General features: G+C 42.9%; 2 protein-coding genes across 2 annotated transcripts; both read left to right on the top strand.

Moving 5' to 3' along the window:
- The first annotated feature begins 1060 nt into the window (after positions 1-1060).
- Positions 1061-7079, top strand: LOC127588802 (scavenger receptor cysteine-rich domain-containing group B protein). Its single transcript, XM_052047669.1, is given in 11 exon segments — positions 1061-1196; positions 1668-1700; positions 2137-2175; positions 3215-3517; positions 3632-3700; positions 4360-4671; positions 4861-4944; positions 5635-5697; positions 5805-6119; positions 6936-7044; positions 7046-7079. Coding segments are annotated over 11 exon segments (1497 nt in total).
- Positions 7080-9301: 2222 nt separating this feature from the next.
- ywhag1 (3-monooxygenase/tryptophan 5-monooxygenase activation protein, gamma polypeptide 1) lies at positions 9302-20090 on the top strand. Its single transcript, XM_052047965.1, has 2 exons — positions 9302-9564; positions 17987-20090. The coding sequence occupies exons 1-2, from the start codon at positions 9478-9480 to the stop codon at positions 18641-18643; spliced, it is 744 nt and encodes a 247-aa protein (XP_051903925.1). The 5' UTR covers positions 9302-9477; the 3' UTR covers positions 18644-20090.
- Positions 20091-21950: the final 1860 nt, after the last annotated feature.

Here is a 21950-nt window from a genome sequence, read left to right as displayed (position 1 = left end):
CCTTTCCCGCCCTCCTACTCCCTATTCTGGCAAAAATAAACAGTATTGAAAAAATAGCGGCTAACTCGTGTCTTCCGAAAACATACCTCAGCTGAGCAAAACACTGGCTTAAGATTCTAACATGCAGCCCGCCCTCCTCCTGTCGTCCAGGAGATGAGAGGCACATCTGCGGTGTCATCAGGTGCTGAAGCGTTTTAATGACAGATTACAGGAAGCAGTGTTTATGCCTGACGATGGGGGCCATAGAAAGCAGAAATGTCTTTTTGTGCCCCCTGGGCCCGGAATGTCCACTATCTCGAGGGGCCAATATCAAATTCTCCTCTCATCATCCACTCATACACATTCCTGTGTCAGGTCAGGGGGGAAATCCACGAAAGAATAAAACAATACCCCAAAAGAGACACGACACATGGAAAATTCAAAACACGGACGTTATCCATTTCCAGTGACTATTTCGAAACAAATTCCTGACTTCCATGGTGTTCTCTCCTCGTAATATGTGTATCGGTTTGCTTTTGTTTTTCAGTCACGGTTTGTAACTATTTCTACTTTCGTGAAAACATTCAACGCATTATTTGAACAAGGGTCATTCAGCACATTCTCGCTTTGGCGAATGTCGGCTCCGCCCCCCCTCCCCCCTTTGTACTATCTCCCTCCGATTACTGAGTGATTGTCTGTGAATCCTGAAATTCTTTGTCTCCAGGGAATCCCCTTCTACAGTGGAAACCACAACACCGGTGACACCTGCCCCCTCCTCCCCCCAAATGCTTGGGAAAACTACTAAACCAAACGTTGGCACAATTCCCTACCCCCTTTGCGTTTCAAAATGGGCTAAGGGAGCACTTTGATTTCGAACCACACTTTTTACATGTCTGTGCACCATTTTGCAAAACACCATCAATACCGACTACCGCTGCAGGCTCATTTGGCAACACAATCCAATATTGTAATTAGGCTACAATGGAACGAGGCCACAAAAAAGGGGCTGTTTGTTGTATGATATGTATCGGTCGGTGTGTTAATTTTTAAGAGGGAAAGTGTATTCATGTGTTGTAGGCGGATGGTCATTCAAGCAGCCATGCGAGTGCAACGTGTTGTGAAGAGCGTCTGCAAGTGCTGGAACCCGACTATCTGTCTCCTGGTGACCTTGCTTGGATCTCTTGTTTTAGTGGCTCTCAGTGTGCTGTTGCGATTAGGTGAGTACAGACAAGGTTTTAAGTAGGTGCATTAGGCAAAATATTGTTCATGCTAAGTTACGGTGTTTATACAGTATGTTGTAATATCATGAATCATTTTTCTACCCACTGCCCGGTAGCTTTGAATACTTTTCACCGCCTGAATAATAAAATGACCATTTACAAACTGCGCCTTAAGTTGACTTGATTGATGTTTTTTCTGTTATTTGCATTTGTTTGATCATCTTTAAACATTAAAGTGGGGATAGACTATGCAAAAAAAAATGTAAAAAGAGGGCAAACATACCTTCTTTTTTTCACATGTAACGTAACATTAGGCACTTTGTTCACATGCGTTGGCATTAAAGATCTTTAATGCTCTCTCCATCAATCCAACAATAAATGGTAACATATCTCCACCAGTTTATATTTTGTGTCCCTCTTTTTTGCTTTTTTGAATTTCAATGTAAATGTGCCGCACTCTGTTTACAGGGGATGTCAAAATAACTAGACGTGCTGCACCCAGTAAGTAATGATGACTTTTTTGTTTCTGATGTTGATGCAAGTGAGAAGTAGAAAGTGTGGCCTATTCAGAAGAATCATGTAGCACGTAAAAGGCAACTACTCCCTCCTCCCCCACTCCCTGCACCTATGAAATTTGAATACTCTGACTACTATCCCATGTGTAATCCAAGTTTCACTTTACAAACAAAAAGGGAGAAGCCTGTGAAATGACCTCAATTGGGTGTGATGTTTAGAAATATGCCTCTCAAGTCTTTGTGAGGTGTTGTAACCAAAGAAACGTCTCTAGGCGTCTCATTGGCAAAAACATCAGTGCAACCAAAACAACCACAAAAGTTTAATTCTTCTTTAACTGACAAGTGACTTCCTCCTGATCCAGAATTTGCTCATATGTTCACCGCCTCATTTTTTGTCCCGTTTGTCTTTTTTTTTCTTTCAGCCAGTGACCTGCAATATCCAGTGAGGAAGTATTACCAAGGTAAGGATGGGCTATCAATACTAAGCGTACATGCACCTGCCACAAAATTTCATCTTCTTGAAGAAACCGTCAACATTAAGCCAATAATTGTTGACAGATCGAAAAAAAAAACTATAGACTTGCTTGGGCTTTCAAAACAAGTTCACACAATTTTACAAAATCACTTTCCACCAACTAATATACAGTAAGATAGTGTTTATGTATACCAGGGGTTTCAAACTCATTTTGGTCATGGGCCACATTGTCGTTCTGGTTTCCCTTGGAGGGCCGTTATGAGTTTTGGAAAACCATATAAATGTTTAATCCCCTCCTCATATTACATACACAGCGAACAACAAATTCATGAATAACTAGTTTTAAAATCAGAAGTAATAATGACCGTTATTGTGGATTAGATATGACAATTTGAAATTTTGGTTAAGACTTTAGCAAGCATCATGGAACTTGATATGCTTGATTTGCTTTCGAGGGCCACATGTGGCGGGGCAGATCTAGCCCCTGGGCCTTGACTTTGACATCGGTGATGTATACCATGGGAAGATTACAACGTAATCTGTAAGGCGTTTTGTCCTTCACTTTCAGGGACAGTGGTTACGACAGTGGACATCTTATGTTATCAGATCACAGGGCGCATGAAAGGGTTAAGTTCCAGTCAAGTTAATCACACGTTGACACAATTTCTCCTTTGCATAGTTTTGTTTCAACTGGCCCAATTCTAATTGTTTTAATCCTATGTAGCCAAGTTTGGATATAGTGAATGTGATAGAGCAGAACAAAAAGCATGTTGAATGTGATTCCCTCAAATTTGAATCAAGCCACAAAAAAACTAAACATTCGAAGCGGGCAAGTGGACAGTTTGGAGAACCTCCTCATTGCCAGCACAACCCTTTGGTGGGAAGTGACAAAATACTGAATAGATTTTTCAGGTCTCTGTATTATAGAGCATGGGCACATTTTACAGAGTTGGAATAATCATCATAAATGGATAGACAAAAACTAAGGGAACTAATGAAAATTGTCTTTTTTTTTGTGTCCAAAGTGCGACTGGCAAATGGGCTCAACAGATGTGAAGGCCGCGTGGAAGTGTACTACAATGATTACTGGGGCACAGTTTGCGATGACGACTGGGACATTTTGGATGCCCAAGTCGTGTGTCAGCAGCTGGACTGCGGAGTGGCTGTGGCCATGGACAGCAACTCAAAGTACGGGCAAACCTTGATACCCATTGTGCTGGATAACGTGGACTGCGAGGGGAGTGAAACAAACCTTGGTCACTGCGACAGCCTGGGCTGGGGCGTCCACAACTGTTACCACCATGAGGATGTGGCGATCAAATGTCGAGGTAAAACGTTCAAGTGCAGTATTCAACCAGGGTGGTGTTGAAGCATCATTTATCTGCAAGAAGAAAATCTGACAGGTATTAATTGTTTCGTGTTTTTTAATCTTGTGCTATTAGAACCACTGGTGGTAGGAGCAAAAGCTTCGGGGGATATTACAACACCACCTCCACAGAATGCAATCTTAGGTAAGTACTCTCTACATTTTATAAGTTTGAAAAACGATTGGTGCTATTCCATTGTCAGAATTACAGGGTACATTTTTTGGTGCAGTAGGTGGTCAGTTCGAGTGTGTTCTGCATGATGATTGGTGTTGGCCAATCACCGATCCCTTGGTGTCGGCATCCGTGGGAGCATTTTTCAATTCTCATTCTGTTCCGAGTTGGACTGGAGACTTCTTCTAATCATCTTAGCAACACTCTCTTTGTTGAAAACGACTAGCGACAGATTAATCTTTTATTTCTGGTGTGTTTTATTGTAGTTGCTTGTGTTCACAGACTGACTTATATCACCCCAGTTAAGACCCTGGAAAAGACGCCTTGTTGGTATGACAGGTTCACAGATGATTTTCTTGAAAAGGAACGGAGAGTAGAATTCACGTATAAATAAACGGAGACATTTTATGATGTAGCCCGAAATTGAGCTTCCCCTCCTTGACAGACCGGCATCCGGCGCTGCTTGAAGCAAAAAGTGACAATGTCTGTGATAAATGAATTTAGATCATCATATTGACCATCTCGAACATGAACCATTTGTTGGGGGTAAATTCCGTTACTTCGTAAGTTGTTATTTTACCATTTGTAAAATCTTCATGAAACCCACCTCAATTAACGGTCTCTATCTTTAGATGGCAGCGTACGTCTAGTGGATGGAAGGGACATCTGCCAGGGCCGCGTGGAAATCTACTATCAAGGACGCTGGGGGACGGTGTGCGATGACGACTGGGATGCAAGGGAGGCCGAGGTCGTTTGCCGGCAGTTAGGTTGTGGCCAGGTCGTTTCCGCTCACACCAACTCCTACTTTGGTTACGGCACCGGCCATATTCTTCTGGACAACGTGAACTGTATGGGCAGTGAGGAGCAACTGGCTCAATGTACAAACCTTGGTTGGAGCAACCACAACTGTGGCCATCATGAAGATGCTGGGATCACCTGCTCTGGTACGTTACTCTGAACCTTCTATGTATACTTGAAGAAATATGCACCAGGTGTTTATCGCACTATAAAATCAAACGTTTCACATTCATACATTTGGACTGATTTAAAGCTTGGTTCCGGTATGTTTCTTTACTAAACAAATTGTGTTTGAGGGTGACTTAACTCTTAACTCTGAACTGTTGTCTACTCAGGTACAGAACCCACCCCAACTTTGCCTTCCGTTTACCCTCCCGCTGGAAGCCAAGGGTCGACCCGATCCACACAGGAAATGGCAGGTATTGTTGTTTTAATCTCACCCGCTCAGGCACTGCTTCAGGATTTTTTTTTCTCTCCTGATGCTGAGAGCGGGGTCTTCACTGATATGTGTTGGCAAATAATCGATTTTCATGGCTTCTACTTTTTAAGGAGGCTCTTTTTTTCTCAATAAAAGCAATTATTATCGGTATGAAAGTAGTTTTAACTAAATTTAACCAAAGAATATTCAACAGAATTGTTAAACAAATACAACTGGCCACAAGGCAACAGCAAAAATGTTTCACACACCAAGGTGACAGATACAGCATAGGAAAGCAGCCATACGCCCGCCGATGAACAGATTCCATACGCACAACTAATTAAAGCAAACAACTTTGCATTGGCAATATTGAATTTGATCACTACACCATTTCAGAATTATTACTATTTCATTGTTATTTTGTCGTTCCTGCACCCGCTTGGTTAAATGCGAAGGTTTTATGAATATAGACAAGTCGTATGGGAGCAGGAATATATATTTCTTTCAGTGAACTACGAAACTATGAAATCGCTATGAACCTGCTTTAAAAAAAAAGTGTAAAATGTGCACCGTTGTTAGTTGACCAACAGGTGGAGACATTTCCCCTCAGGTTTCTTCGACTGTATGACGGTGCCACCAAACCTTACACTGCAGCTGTCTATTATTGTTCTCATCATTTTTTTTCTTCCAGTAACAAATGTTGATGTCACAGCTACAGACTTGAAAACTATTTCCACCACTGCTCAGACAAAAGGTACTCAAACGAGTAACACTATGTGCTTAATGTTAACTGTACACGCTGAATGAGAGGGGGAAAAAACGTATTAAAAAATGTGATTATAAATGTGTCTTTCTGTGCAGCACAAATGGCTATTCGTGTGGTGGATGGAGAAGACAGCTGCCAGGGTCGTGTAGAAGTGCAGTACGATGATGTATGGGGCACAGTGTGTGACGACGGCTGGGACATGGCCAATGCCATAGTGGTGTGTCGGCAGCTTGGCTGTGGCATGGCTCTTGAAGTGAAATTGCAGGCCTATTATGGCTATGGTACAGGTCCCATCCTGCTGGACAATGTACATTGTACTGGTGAAGAAACACATCTCTCCATGTGCGCCCATTCCGGCTTGGGTCAACACAACTGTGGCCATCATGAGGATGCTGGAGTTACCTGTACACGTAAGGCTTGACTATTTAACATGGAGTCAGTGGACCACAGTAACTTAAGAAAATGGAAAATACTATTGAGCATAGGGGTTTGTCTAAATCCCCTTCATGGTACGGTAATTTAACGTACACATACGGCACATCTTTCAGGTATTAATGTGCATTTAGATATAATACCACATTGATGAAACTGACAGTCTTATATCAATCCCAATTGCATATTATCATATTTTAGTTTATAATACCATCAATCGAAAATCATGCCATTGTGCAGTGAGTGGTCCATTTTCGTGCCCAGCACAAGTCTAGCATGGCGAGCTGTTGAATTCTACGCAGAGGCATGTTAGACCGAGTGTTGGCATTTTCAGAGAAGTCCCTACCCGCCGCTTTGACGCAGCCAGCGGGATGATTTCAAAAATATAATAACGATGATGATAACAATAAAGCAGTAAATAAGTTGATTTCCACAAACATTTGAAGGACTTGACACACTCAGGTCAAATATTTATGAATGAAACCGCACACCTGTTGCTCAGCTGTGTTTCTATCCACCTCCATCGCCATCAAATTCATCAAAATAGTGTTAGGCAAGTGGTCTAACTTGCGCCAAAAGACCCGACTTCCGGCCACCAAATTCTCATGCATGCATGTCAAAGGAAACGCCCTCGCTACACCAAAACAGCCAGCCTGGCACAAGAACGGTCTGCCAAATTTCCAATCGGTCACAACGAGACTTGCGCCAACAAGAGAATAAAGATGTGGATGCTTTCACACTTGAAATTACAGCCCATAGTCAGCCAATAACAGTGGCCTCTTTTTCCTCCCTAGCGGTTACACCCTTCACAGATTTTACCCGGGACTTTAGAGCAACAGATGAGATAGCCTCTGGGAATCCCACCACCCCCATGCCATCTACTGAAGGCAAGTCTACACATCATATACAGTATCATGCAAATTTGCTTAGCTATTTGAAGACTATTTGTTCTCTCTGTAGGATCACTAAGGCTCGTTGATGGTCAGCATGAATGCGAAGGTCGCTTGGAGATGTACCTAAATTCTAAATGGGGCACAGTGTGTGATGATGCATGGGACATCCCCGATGCTAAGGTTGTGTGCCGTCAGCTTGGCTGTGGGGAGGCTATCGCAGCGTGGGGGGAAGCCCATTTTGGTCAAGGAACAGGAACAATCCTATTGGACAATCTCAAGTGCAACGGTACGGAAGTCTCCCTGCGGAATTGCTCCCATATATCCTGGGATGTGCACAACTGTGACCACTCAGAAGATGCCGGTGTCACTTGCTCGCTGTCATGATTTTAAAAGAACCACCCTTCCATATTGGGTGAAGTAGTTACACCAATACTGGACTCGTGTACAATATGTAAATAACAGCTGTTGCATCGCAAAAGGGAATATTCTGCTTTGAATTCATGCAGCACTTAACTAGTGACAGGATACGATGACACCTCAAAAATAGTAACTTCCAATGTCTCGAAAGCACTTTACAACTCGCTTGAAGTTGCAATTGTATGTAATGTAAATTTTGGACAATGGTTAAAATGCTAAATGGCTAAATATATGGTTGGAGAATAATTATGGCATTTACATGTAAAACGTCCCACAACATCACAGATCAAGTCCAGTATTCTGGAATGAGAAAATGACTAACTTATATTTTATTCTTTGATGGAGTTAGAATATGTTAAATTCTGGTAGAATGCTCGTCTTGCAGCATTCACACAATATATGTGATGAACACAGATGATTTGATGAAGACAAATTTGACCCTGGTCACCATAGATTTGGTCTCAAATACGATGTCATCACATCATACATTTCTGTGTAAAATTCTACACATGACAACAAATGGAACACACAAAAGAACAAGGGAAAGAGAAACCATAACAACGCTTGGGGAAAATATAACCATTCATGAATTACCGACTTGTGAATATATTGTATCGTATATCACAAAAGAATCCAAATAAATCTTATTTTTAGATATATATTATCTTTTTGATGTTCCATTGAGTCATTATTGTGTTGTCAGTCATAGAAGCATCCTCTCACATGCATATGTTTTATTCAGAATATTGATTATTTGTGGAGCACAATCTAATTGTGTCATTTCATTACATGTTTAAAAGAGCGGAAATATTCCGACGGAGGTAGAACGAAGTGCTAACAAAGGGTTATGATATCACTATTGGTATAGTCGTTCATTTGATCAAGCAGGATGGGTTTATCTATTTAATCCAACAGATCCGTCCTTCTACAGTGTACTTCTTATCCAGGGTTGGGTTGCAGCAACTTTAGCATAGAAGGCCAGACTTCCTCCTCCCCAGTCATTTCATCCACCTCTTCCGGGGGGATGCCATGGCGTTCCCAGCCCAGTGGGGGTCTTCCCGTGCTCAGAACATCTCACCGGGGAGGTGTCCAGAAGGCATCCTAATCAGAGGCCCAAGCTTCCTCATCTGGTTCCTCTCAATGCGGAGGAGCAGAGGCTCCACTCTAAGACCTTTGGGACCTCCGGGGATCTGCCACCGAGGAGCTTTTGAACCACCTTGGTGACCTCAACCCCAGACATAGGAGAGCTCGCATCAGAAATCCTAATATTCTGCTTCCTCTTGCGAAGGCATGACGGTAAAACTGAGGTTCCAAGTATTCCACCCACTGACTCACAACATCTCGAGGTTAACAGCGCCCTAGCCCCACTAAACAGTGTTGATGGTGCACTGCACCTCCCTCTTGAGACATCAAATGGTGGACCAGAATTTCTTCAAAGACATTCTGAAGTCATTCAGCCTCATCGAACTCCTCCCGAGGTTTTGGCTCATCCGCCACCAAAGTTGCACTCTGCTTTGCCCAGCCAGTACCACCGTATTGTATATATGCTACGTGACAATAAAAATGTATTTGACTTGTATTGAAGTACATGTCAGCCTGTGGCATTAAGGAGTTGAATCAGTACTTTTACTTTGGTCTTTTTTTTTAAACACAAATATCTGTACTTCTACTTTAGAGTGTGAGCACTTTTACCACCTCTGTGTAGAATAACGACTTTATCACGTTACCTTGTAGTCGTAGTTGTAACGTAGTACAGAGGCGGGTTGCCAGGTCCGTTACATCACGACACCAAGACACGCCCAAGTGGGCGGTGACAAGGCCGTGGAAAGTGCTCCGAGTGGGAGGGGTGTCCCGTCGGCAGGCCCCACAGAGTCAGACAGCAAGCAGCAGCTGCAGCGAGAGGAGACCACCGCATTACGCTCTCCATTAAAAGAAAAGAAGACATACACACCCTCATAGTCACAGCGACACATTTCTTAGCTTTAGACGTACTGTGCACTCAACGACAGCACGCTCAACATCCGACATGGTGGACCGCGAGCAACTGGTGCAGAAGGCCAGGCTGGCCGAGCAGGCTGAGAGATATGACGATATGGCAGCTGCCATGAAGTCGGTAAGTCGCCCTTCCCACGATTGACCTTTTCTTTTTTTTCGCTTAATAGAATCATTCGTGTTACCCACACGCATACATGTGTGCTGCGGCGCTTGTATGAGCAAAAACACGCCCATTACGCTCCTGGGCAGGAGCGCAAGGTGTCTTTCGTGGCATACATGTCCCTATTTAATCCAAATGAAATTGGTGTATGAAAGTTCTAATTAAAGACCGCAAATTTACGAACAAATTACCAGTGAAGCTGACAGCATGCGGTTCAATTACGATTCGGACAACGTTATTTGGTTCGGAGGGGGGTGGGGGGCTGTAAGGCCGTGAAGCCATGTTCGCATTATAGCTTTGACATAATGTGAGAAGGGGTTGGGGGGGGCGACACCGTGATACGATTTGGCTCATTTAGGGTCCAATCATTCATTTGGAGTATTAATAGTGCTGGTAGCGGTCTGTGGTCGTGAGAATGCGGACCGCTTGATCTTGGGGCGGTGCCTTTCGGTCAGGCTCCCTTTTTACGGTCTCTGTGCGTGGTCGTGTAGGCAGCCCCCCCTCCTCCTCCCTCTGACACACACACTCCACGCGCAAACCATCTCCACCCTGGAGTGATCAGATGAAAAGGCGTCTAATGCAATGGTTTAAAACGACAGCTCATCGAATACTGTTCAGGGTGCCCAGTGGCAGGGTTTGGTGGTTGCGCGCTGATCAGGTTCCCGTGTCGACGGTTGCCGTTTACATGATGCTGAATTGGCATCGACTGAAAATGATTTAGCAGTTTTTCACGAGGCGGGTGCGCGTTTGGCGCATAAGGAAGAGCGATATCGGCTCAAGGTTGGTCGCAATCGATTCTGGCGCAGATTCGCACAAGATAAGCGCCCTTTTTCGGAGACGTGGGTGTTGGTGTTAGCGCAGCCCCCCGCCCCCCCTCTCCCTTTTCATTTTTATTAATTGTCGTATTGCAGCAAAAAAAAAAATGGTCGAGTTGTCGCATGATGGAAGGCGCAGCCGCAATAATCGATGTCTTATGTGGCAGCCGCATATCCGCGCACCCTCGACCCTCCTCGGCTCTGCAGCCATCGAGCAGATCCGCACAGAGGCGTGCCGCAGCATCTGCCAAGATGCAGCGCAGGCCCACCCGTAGTGCACCATTTCACGAGCAGCATATTGTCTGAATAACTACCGTAGCTACTGTCTTGGCAAGCTGCTCCTTTAAATATGACAATTATATCTGAGTGCTTTCGACACCGAGAACTGATCAAACATGTTTTATTATTCCAGCGAATAGAATATCGAATTGCCATCGTTGGATGTGCCCTGAGAAACTCAACAAGCAATCATACCGCAAGCCTATGTGTACAAGCCAGTGTTATGACATACGTATGTAAAAAGAGCACGACAAGACACTACATTTTTCCCCGCAACGCGTTATATCTGTTTTCTTCCAAACATCAACATGTAAGGTTGACATGTTAGTTGTCCACAATGTTACAGGGACTGTGGCTCCACCCAGTTCCATTTATGCAGAGTCAGAGGGAAAGTGGTCTGCCGCTCACCCTGCCAGTGTCTTCTCTGCAGCACTGGGCAGAAGGGGTGTGTCTGCACTCTGCAGCCTCACCCAACATTTAAAGTGGGGAATCCCTTGCCGCTGTAGACATGGCAACCGGCTTGACGCAAAACAAAAACTGAGGTTAGTCAGGTTTGGGATTCAAGGAATGGATCCACAACCTATGTTCATCTGCTGACTCAGGGCCGGCCCTAACCAGTGTGACGCCCAAGGCGCGATTGTATATGGCGCCACCGTTTGACGATTTACAAGAGGTCCGATTTTTAACATTGCCTTTTTTTCCATAAGATGACATCACTCAGTTTAAAATATCAAAAGAAACATTCAGTAGTTTTGACAGTCCCTCAAGAATTTCCATTCCTTACACTAGTCACTGGTGCATTAAATACATTTATGTGAAATAGGCAAAAGTACCATGAGAAAATGTTTTAGTGCAACTATATGAAAGTAACAACAAGAAACATAATACATTGTGTGTGTGTGTGTGCGTGTGTGTGTGTGTGCGTGAGACAGCTTTAGATTCACTTGTGTTTTTTTTCCACAACAAACGAGGTTGTCACAACGTTACAGTTCAAACATCAAATAGTCAATGTATTTACATGTTCTCATTGCCCTTTAATATGATTTTTTCCAACTAAAAATTTGATTTCAAGTTTAGCAAATGAACTATGGAATCGATTTCTATTCATATTCCATTGAAGTACACCAACCACCATCATCCATTTAGAAATACACAGCAACTGAGGCGGGCACTCAAGAATTAATTCAATGCAGGTGACGCACAGCCACTCTGCCTGGGCAGGTTTGCTGATTTCAAATTAATTCACCTAGGTCGGGGGTCGGCAACCCGCGGCTCCGGAGCCGCACGTGGCTCTTTAGCGCCGCCCTAGTGGCTCCCTGGAACCTTTTTCAAAAATGTTTGAAAATTTAAAAAGATGTTGAAGGGAAATATACTGTATATTTTTGTTTTAATATGGTTTCTGTGGCTTATTGTGTAAATGTAGCAGACAATCATTTTGATAGTAGGCCAATATCGATACATACAGCATGTGTTGCCTTCATTGTAAGGCTTATATAAGGGTTTTAATTTTTTGCTCCAGATGTATTTGTTTTTTTTTGGTCCAATGTGGCTCTTTCAACATTTTGGGTTGCTGACCCCTGACCTAGGTCTATGCTCATTTAACAGTTTATCTTGATTTCAATGAATTCCTCTTCCCTTTGAATTGACATTTTAAATTAGTCGCAATAATCTGTTTCAATCTAATTATAGTGAAGGTTATTTTTCAGCCAATTTTGGCGCCCACTAGAGTCCACGATGAAAGAAGAAGTTGCTACATTTGGTTTTTCTTTTAAGTAGGGCCAAGAAGTGATTTTCATTCAAATGTTTAAAGGTAAGTAATTAAGTACTACTTCAGCATTGGTTCGTGATAGACAACTTAGCGTTCTGAGTTGCGCACAAATTGAAGAAGTCCTAAATTGTCGCCAGTTTTGCCTGAAGGCATGCAGACGTCCGTCACGATGTGCAAGGATGTTCGAGTGGGCTTCACCAAGTATATATAGGCATCAGCTTGTGATGAATACAGTTTTCAGTCTGCACTCCGGTCTTACTCTTGATCGCCGAAAAAAAATTGACATTTATTATTTAAGGAAACATGGAACATTAAAGGTGGGGTCACCGTTACATTTTTGACTGGCAAATACATTCTAACGTATCGTATCTAACGTATTGTATTGGTGTCATGTCAAAAGTGACATGAGATGGAGCCACAACTTCGGTGTCAAACATCTTCTACCTGGCCATTAGTCATGCTACTGGTATGCTTCAAGTCTTCTGCTGATCCTATGCGACCCAACTGGTCCTGAGGTTGCCCTCCTCAAGTGGTGTGGGAAACGCCCCCAGATCTTATTGCCTGCACTCCTGGTCGGTAAATTAGCTGCTCGGATCACAAGCGGCTTTGAAACAGACAATCTGAAATTGTTTACGTTAAAAATGCACAACTAAACCATTGCTATGGTTATGCGGCTTGAACTGGATTTCTCAAGTGTAATGAATCCTCAAACAATAAGCCGCCCCAGGAAAAGGGGGTTGTTGGTGATCTTACATGTTGAAGTTGGCAGTGGTTAATGTCGTCTTGTTTTGTTCAAGAAGAGACAGGAAGCAAACCATTTCCACGACATACACCAAGGTCTTTCTTTCAGAAAATCACAAAGGACATTGAGATAAAGTAGTTAGCCAACTACCTACACATGGTGAGACTCAGTTTAGATCTCTGCAAGATTTACCGTATTTTCCGCACTATAAGGCGCTTCGGAGTATCGGGTGCACCTTCAATGAATAGCCGATTTTAAAACCGGTTTCAAATATAGGGCGCACTGTGTTATATGACGCATAGATAGAAGCTACAATAGTGGCTGGAGTTGCGTAATGCATCCACTAGATGGAGCTACGCTAAAGAGAATACGGTACAATACAGCTTTATTTATAGAGCGCTTTCACAACCGCTGCAGCTGTAACAAAGCGCTTTACAGAACCTTCAAAATACTACGTCAAAGAAATCAGAATACTGGCCCATATATAAGGCACATCGGATTATAAGGTGCAATGTCGGCTGTTGAGAAAATGGAAATGGTTTTAGGTGCGCTGTACAGTGTGTAAAATACGGCGCATTTTCATAGAAACATGAACAGGGAAAACTGCACTTCGACGCTATACATTTATTTAAATACTTCTTGTCCTACTTCTCTCTTTCATAATTTTGCTGCTGTAAATTGGGAATTTGTCCATTGTGAGACAAATAAAAGTTTTCTTATCTTATTTTTTGTCCATTATGTACACTGTCTTCTCCGAACGGGAGACGACATGAACAAGCTCTCAGGATGCTGCCATGAGGAAAGCATTTTTTGGATAAATTCGAAAATAGCAGCTTGAGAGGCTGGTGGGCAAGGCACAAAAAGACATGGAGACAAGAACTTCAGTCAGCACAACTGTCAACATTGACAATGTTTCCGTGCAGTCAATAACCCTTTCATGTAAATACGCTCAAAACCCCAAACATACTCCTATTCGGGTTTTTTAAAACCCCTGGGCTAACCCATTCTAACCCAAATATTTGATCATATACAGTATGCGATGGGAATACCTCCACAGAAAGGGACATTGGTTTGTGTTCCGCTCTAGCTGCAGTGACTTTTAGTTGTTTGATTGCAGGAAGTACATGTATGTGCAATGATACCCCTTAGCTGCACGTGCGTATACTGTATATGAATTGAGAATCAAAAGGGCCCTCACAGCTGAAGCCATAGGGCAGTCATCTTACGTGGCCACTGATACAGACAACTTGCCCCCCTGCTGAAAAACACTGTTAGCAGTTCATGTTTTACGCAAGGATTTTCATATGGAGTAATGAGAGCATGTCAAAGAACGAACTTCACCACTGTTTAGATCGGGATATTCCTGTATAAAGGACTAACTCCGTTTGCTCACACACGTGAACGGGCTATCCTGAATGTTTCAGAAAGTGGAATTTTGCACATGACCCAAATATTGACTGCATGTACCAGTAAATGTAGTCGTGAAGGAGAAAGGTAAGGCTGACAAGACCACATTATAATAATGAGTATCAGAAGAAGCAAATAGAGGGAACCAATGGCAAACACGAAGGATCATAAAGACACAATAAATCCACCAAGCACACCCTTAGACCAACCGAAGTCCAACAGAAATTCTAAAGTCCACAAGGAATTGCAGCATTCATATCTTCATTCACTTATTACACACGGGCATATCTTTAGATAAACACAAACCGGAATCAAACAATCGTCATGACATCTGTAAATTAACACTGGTTAAATATTTACAGAGATCAACTTTTCAACAGGATTTTGTTTTTTGTGTTCAATCCCGAATCTACCCTCATTTATTAAAAAAAACATTTTTTTTTTGCTGCTGAACAGTGTTCAGAAGTGGTTCGCGTGGTTGCCTCATAGTCTCGAGACCTTCTGTGTCTAAATCAACTTATGCCTTCCTGTTTGGCGTTTGCATTTGCAGATTTCTGCGGGAATTCCCGCTTCCTCTTCCGTCTTCCTCTTTCTTTGGACTGGAAGCAATACAGATACTGGCTTGCACACTAATTTTATTTCTTTCTAGCTATGACTCAAAGTAATATATGACCCCGTGCGCAAGTGCGATCCCGTTTCCTGTACGCGCAGTATAATTCTCTTCTATCAGACTTCCTCCCCCTACAGCAGCCCACATTGCCTCCACACTCCACACATTGCTTTTGAAATGATAAACCTGTCATTGTAACGTTTCATGAGCCCGGCGGCTGTACTAACAGGAAATGTCGTTCGCGCGCGGCAACAAAGTGACACTTGAAGCGCCGCCATAACTCAAAAGTGTATGCTACTCCCCCCTCCCCCCCACCTTATTAGCCCTTTTGTGGCTAAAGCAACAATCCCCATTCACGCCGCCAGTGACGTCAGGTAGTCCACTGCGCCTTTGTGCTCTGCTGCCTGAAAAGAGGGTCAGCAGGGGGGCTTGTCACATCAGCTTAGGAGAACCAACAGACTTGGAGCAAATGAGCAAGGAAAGCCAGAGAAGAAGCGTGGAGTTGGGAAGAGCTGGGAGAGCGTGATGACGCCTTTGCTCCATGCGTCAAAACCTCAGTAAATGAAACGTGAGACGGCGGCTTCACATACACCCGCATCTCCACCACACCCCTTCCCCCCACCCCCTTTATTTTTTATTTTTTTGCCATTTCCTGTGTACGTTTAATGACCAAGAGAGCCGTCAGAGAGGAAGCGATTGATCGCCCCCAGTTGTTTGGGGCGCCGTGTGTAAAGGATGAGTCAGGAGAGAGCAGCTGCGATTGATGAGCATTTATGGGTAGACAGAGCTCTATTGTCATCGCGCCACCGTGGCTTCCGTCACGGCTTTCTGCTCACCCCGAAGCCTTGAACACAAAGATAGCCATCTTGTTTTCCTAAGCCTCGTCATTTCGGTGCTTGGCTCATTCTTTTGTTAGCATTCGGTATCAGCCAGGTCCTACTCTACATGAATTGTGATTGAATGGAAATGATGCATCCATCAGGCAGTATGGAACCGCAGTCATCGATGTGCTTCGACAGTGAGCTATGGGGGTTGGGTGACTTTCCTCTGTGCTCGGAAGTGAGCTCATTATGCAACTGATGTCACTTTATGGTTTTCCCTGCCTTTATGCTCTTCCTGTACAGAGGTCATTTTATTTCCGGGTGTTTAAAAAAATGGACACATTGTTGAGGAAAAACTAGATAAGTGTAAAAAATTCGACTGAAATTGATTTACGTTTCATCACGCGACAGACTTCATGATATTAAATGTCAAGTCTTTTGGTCTAGCTTGAGTTTTACTGTATGTCTCACCACGTCAAAGTGAATAATAATAGATGACTTATTATATATGCGGTTAATGGATGATGGAATGGCCTCTCCAAACAAATGTTGAACTAAAAGAAAAGGCAACCTGAATGGCTTTTTGATAAGCATACGGATGTTTCGGTGTTGTTGAGAATCTGTCATCCTTTATTTTTAAAATTTTTGGAAATATCAATAGATGTTGCAATGCTCAAATACCTGCAGGGGCATTTAAAAAAAATGCAGCATGGTGCACAACTTTAATGCTAATCCAATCCACGTTCTATCCCAGAGGAACATACAATGCCATTCAATTAATATGAGCTTTGTTCCTCGCAAAGTCTCTTGTTTGGATTTGAGTTCTTGGAGCTTTTAAAAAGCAGTTTTATTTTAAACGGGTTGTATCTTAACCCCCCCCCCCCCGCAAAAAAAGCGAATACGATGAATTGCCGCTGCATGAGCGCGCTGAAAGGTATGAGAAAGGGAATTGGTTTATTTGGAGGGATTTCCACCCACACTGCTGCGGCTTTGTGTGCACACCAACAGCCATGTCAGCATCCTTTCCACTCGAGATTATAACTCTGACAAGATTTTGCAGTTGCTATGGAAACAGCCGCTTCTACCATCAGATTAGCTTTTCCTCCTACTTTTGCTTTTACATTACAGGTACGTAGAACCTCACTGCGAGGCACAGCTCAGTTTAAAACAAACAGCTTTCCTATTTCAGCAAAGATTTCAATTCTGTTTCACATCCACGCTGGTGTCTTAAGAGACCGTCGGAATGACGCATCTGAATGCTCATATTGCCTGCGGTAAACCTGAAGGACACCCGCTTTTCCTCCGTTAGTGATGCCGCTTGACAAACTGATGCATTTTGACACTGAAAGAAGAAACCTCACGTGTCATCCCTCAAGTCTAGTTCACGCTGGTTGTTCGGAACCACTAGAAGCGCGTTTCAGAATCACCACACCCGGTGGAGTCACTCCGGAAGTGACATCACACGGCCGAAAATGCAGTCTTCGGAGGACCCGGCCTGGGATTTTGGATATAGGCATAGTAAAGGGCAAAGTTAGCCCCGCCCCCCACTTCCTGCTCTGGTTTGCTCATGGAACAGAATTCAGTTCTGGGATTAAAAAAAAAAAAAGTAACAACAGGCTTTTCACTCTGAAAAGGTCTGTAAAGAGTCCTCCGTCACACAGTCCCAGTGGGGTAAAAGGATTAAATCCCCTAGACAGACACAGCCTGTCAAAACCCAACAAAACAAGCTTTGAGCGATGACGATAGCCAATCAGCATTCATCACAGACTATGATGTCAGCGTGCTGAGGGCGTGGCTAGTAGTACTTGTGTTAATATATAAATAAATAAATACACTGAAAAGCTCCAAATAATTAAAATATCAATAGAATTGAAAGATGAGTTGTGGAACCGAAACAACGGTTAACCGGTATTCTGTTCCATTGATTTTGTCTGTCAGGTCACAGAGCTGAACGAAGCACTTTCCAATGAAGAGAGGAACCTGCTCTCCGTGGCCTACAAGAACGTAGTCGGCGCCCGGCGTTCATCCTGGCGCGTCATCTCGAGCATTGAGCAGAAGACGTCCGCCGACGGTAACGAGAAGAAGATCGAGATGGTGCGGGCCTACCGGGAAAAAATCGAGAAGGAGCTGGAGACCGTTTGCCAGGATGTGCTCAACCTCCTCGACAACTTCCTGATCAAGAACTGCAACGAGACGCAGCACGAGAGCAAGGTCTTCTACCTGAAGATGAAGGGCGACTACTACCGCTACCTGGCCGAGGTGGCCACCGGCGAGAAGCGAGCCGCCGTCGTCGAATCCTCCGAGAAGTCGTACAGCGAGGCCCACGAGATTAGCAAAGAGCACATGCAGCCCACTCACCCCATCCGCCTGGGCCTGGCTCTCAACTACTCCGTCTTCTACTACGAGATCCAAAATGCCCCCGAGCAGGCGTGTCACCTGGCCAAGACCGCCTTCGACGACGCCATCGCCGAGCTGGACACCCTCAACGAGGACTCCTACAAAGACTCCACTCTCATCATGCAGCTGCTACGAGACAACTTGACGCTGTGGACAAGCGACCAGCAGGACGACGAGGGCGGCGAGGGCAACAACTAAGAAGAGTCTGCAACCTCACTTCTGCCGAAAAAAAAAAAACACCACAACAGTCGCGCTCACAAATGACAAAATAAAAATAATACTGAAAAAGTTAGCAATTACGATAAACAGCGGGTGGGGGGTAAGTGGTGGAACATCGACAGCCAACGGTATTAACACGGCTGCTGTTCTTTATTTTTCCACAAAAGTTAAAGTAGGAGAAAAGAAGACCTTAGCTTGAGGTATAAACTACAGTTATTACAACAAAAAAAACATAAAAGAAGAACAAATCCCCCTTCTTGGTAGCCTCTGCAGCATTTGCTAGAATACCGCCGAGAAGCAAGAGGTGTGTCTTTGGCGCCGGCGTGAAGATGGCTGGTTAGAGGCTGACGTCATTGCGCAAATGAAGCGGAGGTTGTCTTATTGCATTGAATGAGGGGGAGAAGTACCCAGAAATTGAGTTTTGATGTTCTGAGCAACAGGGAAAAAAAATAAAAAATTCAGTAACCTTGAATGTCATGAACCTTGCTTTTCTCGAGAGGGCAAAGCACACGGATGACAAAACGCGGCTTATAGGGGTGTCTGCATACATACGTAATGACGTGACATCTTTAGTTTGCAGCACACTATGGTCGTTGAGTGAAAAGCAGGATGTCTCCGTTATTGAAGATAACATGGAGAGGGGGGGAAAAATGTTCTTTTTGTTTTGCTTTGTGTCAGGTGTGTGTCCGGCTAAGTCACACAGTCATACTGTAACTAAATAGAACTTCATAAAGTAAACTTAGTGCAGCTTGTCCCTATCATGTGCTGATGTGCTTTATCGAATAAATTAACTGTTTTTGGACACCTAATCCTTAGTGTCAGTATTGTCGTCACTTATAATAGCCTCAATTGGCTCCTGTCTGGAGAAAAAAAAAACGATTCTAATCACAGAAGTCACATAGCAAAAAAAAAAAAAATTAAAAATAAGAAGTGGAGTTCGGTAGTGGAGAACGATCACGAGGCTAGAAAATGGTTCCACCCTTACTCTTCAGTTCGTCGTCTGAAATGGCTTCTGGAACCACAAAGCTGAAGTATTGATGATGGCCAGAGTTCATGCAATGTGACCAGAAGGCTCCATTTGGGGTTTGTGGATTCACTTTATCTGCAGTTTCTTTTGCCTATGACAGTATTTTGTTTCTTCGGTGTAAGATGAGAACTGCTCCGGTATTCTCCATATTACGGTATTGTGCATGCTGGTGATGTATTTATAGAGTAGCTTCAATTTATTAACTTATACTGTAGATGTTATGTATTCATAGGGGTATTGGAAAATACTAGACCTTATTTCAGATGATTTTCTATTTATTTCTTTTTATCGCAATTGTTAGCTGGACCTTCTTTTAAAATGTGTTTTCTTTACTCCATTTGCTGAAGTACGCTATACCAAAACAGTAATTGTTACCAATAAATTGACCTGTTACAGACATTACGATGGTGACATGCAATTCTTGGGAAGAGGACGATAACGTGCGAGAGATGTTTGACAATGAGGCGTCTCATAAAGTCAAACGTCCACAACTAATAAAACACTGTTTACAGGTCAAATAGCACCCCCCGCAATAGTGTCGCTATTGAAGAAGAAAACCTTTATTAGTCTCACAATGGAGAATTGACTGTGTTTAATCGGTCACCACCGCCAAACCTACCTCACCATTAATCTAATCCTAAAGAAATGTTTTGCTGATTACAGAATAGTCATATACCAATCATCTAGCATTGTACAAAAGCGAGTCATGCACGTTTAAGGTCAATACTGTCCGAGTGTCTATCTATCAATTCATCACAAATCCAGAACAAAACTTGCAAAACGTTACATTTCCTTTTTTTTTTTGAAAATCAGCCGTCACATGAAATTTCTCGGTAACGACACAGACCAAAACAAGATAACAGACCTGTACCTTGGGGCCTTTTATGATGATCATGATAACTGCTGTCCCTGAAATGATTAACTACCGGGAAATTAATTATAATCAATCTTAATGCAAAACAAATACAAGCAATGTATTGGATTAAAGTGATGGAAAGAAAAAAGCATGATCTCAAAAACTGGGCGATCCATACCTGAGAGGTTGCACCCAGGCTGACTTTTGACAAACACGTATAAAAGCGAACATTGTGATCAACATTTAATACGTCACTTGTACACTAAACTGTACTAGTATTAAGTGAAACCTTTCTTATCATTCAACCCACATTTGAAATAATCACAGTTCAAAGGGTATTTCAGTTCATCAAGTGGTTGTACTAAATAATTCATTCATTCATTCATTCATCTTCCGAGCCGCTTGATCCTCACTAGGGTCGCAGGTGCACTAAATAAAATAATCCTAATCCATATTTGTATTTATGGATTAGGTCAGAATTTTAATTCATCCAACCAATATTAAATAACAAAACCGGAATCAATACAAAATGCATTTGTTTTTTCAGTGTACAGTTTTGAAGTGTCCATCATATTTTGAAAAACATTTACAAAGTGATCTGATCTAAATCTTTTTTACTGTCATCATATTCAGGGTTCCAGAAAATTTTTTTGGTTTGTTTTCACTTGGAGCACAGTGGCCCTAACCTGAAAGTTTAGGGGACGCTCATTTTCACTACATGACTGCAAAAACCCCAACTTTTCAAAATGACTGATTAATTTTTTTTTTTTTAAACAGCACATTTTCTGGTCGCACAAACACAAGTAGTTGAAAAAGTTACTTGAACTGACCGAAATGCCACCATTTAGGGGCATTGTGGTGCCCTAATTTCGCCTGCAAATGATGATAAACAGTAATTATAGTGTTCATGTTATGCTCACCAATCAATTTAACCACAACCCTAAAACTCGGTTTCAAGTAACGGATGAATTTACCTTTCCAACGGAGGAAGAGCCTGTGCTTGGACGGAATAATCAACACCCAAGGTGACTTTCTTGTCATAATTTCTTCAGTTCTACTGAGGTGAGTGAGTAAAAAATAAAAGTAAAAAATCCATTAGTCCTTCGAATGAATTGAAGCACATGAGGAAAATAAGTGTTTTCGATTCCTTCCTGAAGTGTTTGGAAAACAAAAAAACAAAAAAAAAACCAGCTGCTTGAAACTAACTGTCTGGAAGCTAATCAAGACTCCGGTCCTTCTATTGGACGACATATGCCCGGCCTTTGTGCTTGTATTAACCAATCCGTATTTGAGGCAGCCCATTTTGTGTTTGCTTTTAAGATTCATCTTCCAAGTAATTATGAATTTCAGCACATGGCCATTTCGAACATCTCAATTTGGAGGAGAAAAAGTGACGACTGTAG

Source organism: Hippocampus zosterae, chromosome 16 (genome assembly GCF_025434085.1).
Source record: "Hippocampus zosterae strain Florida chromosome 16, ASM2543408v3, whole genome shotgun sequence".
NCBI classification, from domain to species: Eukaryota; Metazoa; Chordata; class Actinopteri; order Syngnathiformes; family Syngnathidae; genus Hippocampus; species Hippocampus zosterae.
The sequence above is the reverse complement of the archived record's forward strand: the minus strand, read 5'-3'. Positions and strand labels throughout refer to the sequence as shown.

What these genes read in the sequence shown, in the direction of transcription:
- ywhag1 (XM_052047965.1), top strand. Translation starts at nt 9,478, where the DNA reads ATGGTGGACCGCGAGCAACTGGTGCAGAAGGCCAGGCTGGCCGAGCAG. An exon ending in TGGCAGCTGCCATGAAGTCG is followed by an intron (nt 9,565 to 17,986) that starts GTAAGTCGCCCT and finishes TTTGTCTGTCAG; the next exon opens with GTCACAGAGCTGAACGAAGC.